Source organism: Nothobranchius furzeri, chromosome 1, assembly GCF_043380555.1.
Source record: "Nothobranchius furzeri strain GRZ-AD chromosome 1, NfurGRZ-RIMD1, whole genome shotgun sequence".
Lineage (NCBI taxonomy): Eukaryota > Metazoa > Chordata > Actinopteri > Cyprinodontiformes > Nothobranchiidae > Nothobranchius > Nothobranchius furzeri.
In genome coordinates this window covers 90,875,839-90,883,829 of record NC_091741.1, presented here as the reverse complement: position 1 = coordinate 90,883,829, position 7,991 = coordinate 90,875,839, and the positions used below count along the sequence as shown (strand labels likewise).

The 7,991-nt window shown below is 40.9% G+C and overlaps 1 protein-coding gene across 1 annotated transcript; it reads right to left on the bottom strand.

Moving 5' to 3' along the window:
- Nucleotides 1-418: 418 nt before the first annotated feature.
- si:ch211-175m2.5 (uncharacterized) lies at nucleotides 419-7,907 on the bottom strand. The gene is made up of 5 exons (XM_015946530.3): nucleotides 7,657-7,907; nucleotides 7,424-7,591; nucleotides 7,249-7,348; nucleotides 5,752-5,882; nucleotides 419-929 (listed from the first exon to the last, which is right to left on the bottom strand). Exons 1-5 carry the CDS (start codon nucleotides 7,708-7,710, stop codon nucleotides 648-650), a joined length of 735 nt encoding a protein of 244 aa, XP_015802016.3. The 5' UTR covers nucleotides 7,711-7,907; the 3' UTR covers nucleotides 419-647.
- Nucleotides 7,908-7,991: the final 84 nt, after the last annotated feature.

Genomic DNA, 7,991 nt, shown 5'->3' with positions numbered 1-7,991 from the left:
AAACTAGCCAAGACGTCCTCTACTGATTCCCAAACGTTAAAACAACAGCAGCCTTCCCAGTCACGAGTCAAGATCAGTGAGTCCGTGAATTCTAATTCACAGGGTGACGTAGATCTGTGAGGATTTACAGATCCTAGAGTTTCACCACCTATTTTCTCTCAGAAGCCAATGCAGGAGGTATGTTTTAAAGACCATTTTCATGTTCCGCCTCCATGAAAAACTCAGAATGACTTATTAAATCAGAAATAATAATTTAAAAATGCTTTTTCATTCAACCACACATTTAACATTCATCCTTCACCAAAGTGTTCAAAGCTACACAAGTAAAAGGTGTTTTTGCATCAAATGTTCAACAAAAAGCTCAATCTTAAGTCTTTATGTTCAGAAATGAGGCCACATAGATAATCCTGATTGCCATAAAAACATCTTAGAATATTGACATTTGCTGGTAATAGTTCTAATATTGCCTCTGAGCCATTTTAGAACCTCAAATCTGATCTCAGAACAGCTTTAATGTTCATTTTGAATTTCCTAAAGGCTCGTGGACCTTACCAATTCCTCCTCGTGTCACTAGGTACGCAGGGGGAGGCAGAAACCAGCTTTAGAGTGAACACATGGTGTAGGATGACAACTACTACTGATGATTTTCACATCTCAGTCGTGTTCTTGCTTTTGTCGCGTGGCACGCGGCCCATATTAAAGAATTCTAGGTTTGGCTTCATGTCGGTGAGGTGGGCGAGCCGGTTAGACATGGCAAAGAAAGCTGCAATGGCGGCGATATCCCAGGCATCCTCCCGGTCAAAGCCCACTTCCTCCAGGGACAGGAAGTGCTCATCTGTGATGGTGTCACAGCGACACACAGCCATCGCAAAGTCCAGCATGGCTCGTTCCCGAGGCGTAAGGTCTGCGATCTGATAGTTAACGATGACCTAGAAGAGAGGAAAGGATGTCTGGATCAGTGCTGATCCAAGGCCAGCGAGTGTCTGGGAGGTGAAACATTATAACAACTGAGGACAGTTGCTCCTACCAAATTAGTTAGTAAACAACATTATTCAAAACCATCAAGTCGCATTTCAGAACACTTGAAGGAGAAACCTGGATAAGAAAACAACCCATGAAACTCTGAGAACTTTCAAAGTGAATCTGAATATGAAACTGAGACAAATGTTTAGGCCTGTTTCAGGTAGGAAATGTAACGAACTTCTAGAACCATTCAGATGTTGGTTTTTAATACATTAAAAACACAAACCAAACTCATGAAGAAAACATAAACAGGCAGAGCTGCTATAAAAGCAGAGGAGCTGCTATATGGTATCCTGGACAAAGCAAGGAGGAAGTGTGACCAAGATTTTTTTTTGAGAGAGTCTCCTCAAAATAAAAGCATAAAGGGAACAAAAACACAAAATCTCTGGACACAGCATCAGAGGGTCAATAAAAACTACAAATGCATAGTTTCTCATTGATCAGGGTACTCTTAAGAGCATACACCATCAGTTGGCTGGATCTGGTGCATCACAGTGAGGACAGGTTGAACAGGAAAATAGTCTCCTACATCTATCTCCTATAGTTTCTGATAGAAAACAGATGGTAAAACTTTAGGATTTGAAAATCACGACAGATCTACCTCACACGGTCCTTTAACGTTCACGGACTCACCCATCTTGACTTGCGATGAGGAAGACTGTTTTTGGTTTAGCAGGTTAGGGTTAGGAAGTAAGTAAGTAAGTACATTTTATTTATATAGCACTTATCACAGACATAGAATCACAAAGCGCTTCACATGGATCAAAACAAAATAAAACAAAGCCATAAAATCATAAATAGATTAAGATCATAAAATCAAAATGCTCTTGAAACAGAATTAGATTAACATCAGAAAAAATAAAGTCATAAAATTATAAATTTTCATAAACAGATGAAAGATTAAAAATTTGAGTTAAAAATAAGAAAAGAAAAGGTTTAGTTAAAAGCAGCTTTAAATAAAAGGGTCTTTAGCTGTTTTTTAAAAGTGTCCAGACTGTCAATGCTGCGTAAGGATAAAGGAAGATCATTCCAGAGTCGGGGTGCAACAGTCGGGAAGGAGCGATCACCTCGACTTTTATATCTGGTCTTTGGAACTTCTGGAAGGTTCTGGTGTGTGGACCTGAGGGCTCGGGTTGGAGCATAAGGCTTTAACGGTTCAGTAATAAAGGGAGAAGCTTGACCATGTAGAGCCCTGAAAGTTATAATCAGGATTCTAAAATGAACTCTAAAGTTAACGGGTAACCAGTGCAGAGACATTAGAATAGGAGTGATGTGAGCTCTTCTGTTTGTTCAAGTTAGAAACCTCGCTGCAGAGTTCTGGACCAACTGAAGGCGGCCAAGGGCTTTGTTGTTAAAACATGTGAAGAGTGTGTTACAGTAATCTAGACTGGAGGAGATAAAGGCATGGATAACCATTTCAAGTTCATGTTTTGACACCAACCTTCACAGTTTGGAGATATTTCTTAAATGATAACAACAGTTTTGGACCAACATTTTTGAGTGGCCTTCAAGAGACATTGATTGATCAAAAATAACACCCAAATTTCTTAAGTTTGTCTCGACGGCAGAGGATAAATGACCAAGTTTTAGACTAATCATGGGAGCCATGCTCTCAGGGGCAGTGATCAGACATTCAGTCTTTTCAGAGTTTAACAGAAGGAAGTTATCTTCTAGCCAGCTGGTGATAGCTGATAGACACTCTAGTAATTCAGACAGTTTATAGAACTCAGAATCATTAAAGGAGCAGTACAGCTGAATGTCATCTGCTTATAGGTGATAAGAGACATTATGAAAAGAATCAAGTATCTGTCCAAGAGGGTGTATGTGCAGTAGAAACAACTGTGGAACCAAAACAGAGCCTTGGGGTACCCCATAGAACAGATCAGTAGAATCTGACATGATTTGGTTTATACAGACACTGTAACTTCTGTTAGAAAGGTACAATCTAAACCAGTCTAGAACAATTCCAGAGATCTCCACCGAGTCACCAAGACTGGTAATTAAGTGTAGTTTGGAATCGTAGGATGGCCCAATTCCAATACTCACACTTCCACACTTGCACCCTTTAATTGTGCCTTCCAGGCCAGATGTGCGAGAGTATAGGGTGTCCCGGTCCTCAAGTGCAAATGCTGACCACGCCCTTTCTGCATCCTTGATCTGCACTTTCCCCAAGTCTGCATCAATGTGGAATTGAGCGAAGGGTATTACCCACAATCCACTGCTGAGTGGGAATTATGAGAAGAAGGAACAACCACTTGAGTTCCTTTTCTGAAAATATGTATTTTCAAACAAAAGAAGTCGATGTTAAAACATTTAATGATATTTTTTCATGCTCTGAATGTTTTAGACTAAGAATAATTGTGAACAGAAATTAATGTGAATTTATTTTGTTTGAAAGTTGTTAATGAAGGTATTTTTTGGAACGTCCAAAAGGGTCGATTTTCACCTATAGATTGACCAGCATAATAACCTTTCATCTACATCATAAATCCACTTTCTATTTGGCCTTCCAGAACCAGAAGGTTCTGTTTACCGCGTGTTGACATTCAATGAAGACAACACATTCAAACAAACATTCTCTTATGTAAACATTATTCATATCTTGTCATGTTTAAATTATTAGTTTAGGAAAAGGAATTAAATTCATTTTGAAATTAATTGGTTCTAGAGAGTTGTTTGTTAAAAACAGCATCAGATGCAATCTGTCGTGCCAAGTCTACGCACCCTTGGTGTGGAGGTTTTAGTTCGATCCGGGGGGTCGATGGTCACTGCCGGTGGACTGAGCTCTGATATCAGGAACCCGTAGATAGCTCTGATAAGACCCATCCAGTTTGAGATCCCTCGAGGTGAAGGCCAAAAGCTAGAATGCTTATTTGCGTCTAAGGCAGATGTTTGCTTGGCTCTTAAGAGAACCGGTTGTCTGATATCAGCCGCAGCGTTGCAGAGAGGCTTTGACAAGAGGTCAAAGGAGATTGTTTCAAAAGAGATGCTTCTTTCCCGATTTGGCCGAATTGGGGTTCAGCTGGAAACGGAATTAATCGGGAAGTAAATACTGTTTTATTAAAGCACTGTGTTATGATTTCTGGCCACGTTTGGAGAATCAGAATTTCACATGTTTCTGGGTATTTACCAACATCCTCAGAAAGCCACGCCCTCCTTCAGATACAAAATTCTTAATACTGCGAATAAGAATGGCTTAAAACACTTATGTGAGGTGAACCTTAACCTTAATTTGTATCTTATAAAGATGCGTATGAGTGTAGATAATGATTAACTTGTTAAATCAAACATACTGATTTGTGATACAAATGGATCATTGTAAGAACAATATTCATTTCAAATTCATTGATTTAAGCACAGATTATCCCAACATTTCATTTAAACATCTTGTTCATTCATCACATACGATTACTGTAAGCTCATGAGTTGTCAAAGTCATGGAAACTTCACTTGTTCAGGGTGAAGAATGTTTACGTCTGGCATTCATGCAGAGAGTGTAGGACCTTAGGAGAGAATGTTTGTCTTCATGGAATGTCAACACGCGCCGAACAGAACCTTCTGGTTCTGGAAGGCCAAATAGAGAGTGGATTAATGCTTAGATGAAAGGTCACCATGCTGGTGAATATATAGATGAAAATGGACCCTTTTGGACGTTACATTTTTAAAGTAGCACAAACAGCGACCAGCATCCCGGCACGCGTCGTGGTCGACGACACAACAGTCACCGTCCCAATTCGGCAAATATTTGCACACTTGTATACTACACACTCAAAGCCTTAGTGTGCACTTCCTCCAAGTACACTTTGCTGAAGACTGCAGAGAGCAGTGCGAGTTTGGGCCGAAGTCCAAAGAAGGTCCAGCCTTTCTTGCCTCTGACTGGCTGAAAGGACTCTCCTACGATTGGCTATTTGATGCAACAGCAAACAGTCTCCCTGCTACAGGGTATTTATGTCTTGAGTTTTTTTTTTTTTTGAAGAAAATGTGAACGTAGCGCCATAAAAGCATTCTGTCCTCTTTTGCAACAAACTGGTTTCCATTTCTTTCATAAAAAACATCAAATGTGTACTTGTAATAAATCTTGTTGCTTTTATCACACTGTTGGACTGACTTTACCTGTTGGCTCTCAAGCATTGGGCTAGCCTCATTACCACAGGATCTCTTCCGTCTTCACTTTCATAGGATAAGGCTGGACACATCTCTCATCGTCGGTTCAAATGTGCATCATTCAGTTCACAGCTGATTGTGATTTAGACCTGATTTTCAACAGATTTTATTATTCTAGAAGAGAAGCAAACCTGCTGCACACAGCTGGGCAGTTTTATTACACTTCATACCCAGGTAAGGCACACACATGTTGTCCTCAGCTTTAATAAGATAACCCAATGCTTGAGAGCCAAAGGATATAAAACAAGTCCAACAGTGTGAAAAATGCAACAAGGGTTTAAAAAAAAAAATAAATAAATAAATGAAAATAAAATAAAAAACAGACTATTTAGCAAAATTGGACAGAATGGTTATTATAGCGCTAAGTTTGCATTTTCTTTACAAAACATCAACCGCCATGAATGCCGTGTTGGGACTGGGCCTCTGATGTGGCAATCTTCTAGTTTGTTAACCAGATGCACCAGAGCTTTTTTTCCCCCAGAGTACACCTTCCAAGGCCATCAACACTCTCCAGCTGTCTCATGAATGCTCTTAAGTGGAACACAAACGACCTAAGACTCTCACCTGATCCGCGAGTGTTGGTTTCTTTGAGTAGACACGATGCAATGCGCTGTGGGAAACCACACAGTAAAGACACTTGTTGTGACTGCTTGTTGCAACGATGATCAGCTCACGATCTGCTTTTGTCAACCCGCCTGGAAGACATAAACAGCACAAAAGGACAAAGCATTACATTGGTTGTCACCTACGCACATTTCTGTTGAGGGCTTGAGGAATTAAGGGTTTTATTGCCTTTCTCTCTTTCCCGCCCTTCCCCCCCTCCCTCGGGAGATGTTGCCTAAACTCTACCAGTAAACCCACACATGCACGAGGAGAGCGTGCCAACTCCGTGCAGAAAGACTGTACCTGCTCACCTTGCTGCAAGCAACAGTTCTACTAACTGTGCCACAATGCAACCTCCAGATGCTTGGTTAATTCAAATAAAAATTTAATCCCAGAGGGAAACTGGCATCTCATAATGAAGCTGCAGCAGCAGGCGGATGTGTGACAGGGAAGCTGTGGGTCAAGGGAGGTTAGAGGAGAGAATTTTATACTGAACCTATAAAAGAACATGTTCAGTTCAGGGTTTGTCATCAATCTGATTCTTCTGCTTAAAGCCACGGGTCTCCTACCCTGCGATTAAACCTCCATGTTGTTTTGCATCTTGACTTTGAGGAGTTTTTTTTATACTCCTCAATAATCTCCTGTCTCCACTCCTCAGTTAATGACTAACTCGATTAAAATAAAAGCCTGTAAGAACTTTTCTTAGATGGCTATATGAAGGAGAAACTTGAAATCATAAGCAGAGCATGGCTGATACTAAGATTCAGGTACCTGGTCGAGTTTGGAACGGTTTGGGAAAAATCTCTTTAAGAGTCGTTTTGTGTTTTGAACCCTCCCACTGTCCTAATAGGCGTGACCCCGCGAGGAAAACAGACCATTGAGCAGGGTTGATGGTTTATCCCTTGAATCCATGTGGCAGGGGTGAGTAGTGAGCACCGCCTCACCCCTTTCCTTGCGGGGTCACCCATAAAGACAGTGGGAGGGTTAAAATAAAAACGTTAGCTGCTTGATCATCTGTTTAACACTTGCAGTCTAACTTTAAGAGTCACCTGTTTTCTTTAGATGTTCAGTTAGTTAACATAATACATACAAAATCCACATTCCTCCCAATTGTTCTGCAAAAACAGAAAGAGGTAGAGACACAAATTAAACTTGACTTATTGAAAATATATTTAACAATTTTTTTCACTTTCATCACGTGATCATCCGCTGGAACAAATCCAGCATCACAGCTTCTACAAAAGGTTATCCTCTAGTCCTGTTGAGTCATAACACAGGACAAACATCCTTATTTGCAACACAAATAAGAAGTGAACGAAGTGTTTAGTTCACTGAACCCTGGCTTGGACACGTTGGGAGGGTTGAAGGTGCTGAAGAACGGGTTGCTTTTTATTCTAAACACTGCATCGTGTGTCTGTATTTATCTGAACTGAGGCCACTACATCAGAAAAAACCAACCTGTGTCCTTGTTCATCAGTTCATTGTAGTAAGCGAAGAAGGCTCTGAACTCAGCTGGTCTGTGGGAGAGGGCTTTGAAGACATTTGGCAGGAAGCCTCCCTGTGCACAAATATGAGCAGATTAATGATAAAGGCGTGTGATCGCGAGACCTAAAGGCTGGTTTTAATTTAAAACCTTTGACTCCACTTCCTCCATGAGCTCAACTATATCATAAGGCAGGTCCTTCTTGTAAGGAATGGGATAGCGGCTGATCTTCTCCGGAAGGGTGCCGGAGGACGGTCTGGTCCCAGCCGCCACTGCAGCCACCTTACCCCGAAACAAGCGACCCGACCGGAGACACGCCTGCACAGACAGCCGAAGAGTCAGATAAACAAAACACACAATCAAATCTACGGTTCGCTACTTACAATTTTAGAGGTGACAGGAAGACGAAGCAACTTGAAAACGAGGTTGCTCGCCATGACAGAAGGAGGACTTGGAGAGTAATTTTAACCACGGAGACAAAATTCCTATTTTCTTTCTAATGATGTAGCAGAATTGTTTATTTTAATCTATTTCGTTCTTTAAAACTTCAAACCACCTGTAGTGTGGTCCCAATGACCGCTAAACAACATGACGATTGTGCTAAAGTTGGATTACTTTCACCTAAATAAATTGTTTTCGCTTCGTCTGTGTGTCAGATAAGAGTCCACTAAAAAACAGCCAATCACAGAGCGGCTTTCAGTCACGCCTATTGTTTTCC

Bases quoted from the DNA above. Each gene is read 5' to 3' on its own strand.
- si:ch211-175m2.5 (XM_015946530.3), bottom strand. From the start codon at position 7,710: ATGGCGAGCAACCTCGTTTTCAAGTTGCTTCGTCTTCCTGTCACCTCT. The intron at 7,592-7,656 runs GTAAGTAGCGAA...CTGTCTGTGCAG, and splicing joins TTCCTGTCACCTCTAAAATT to GCGTGTCTCCGGTCGGGTCG. The intron at 7,349-7,423 runs GTTTTAAATTAA...ATTTGTGCACAG, and splicing joins TGGAGGAAGTGGAGTCAAAG to GGAGGCTTCCTGCCAAATGT.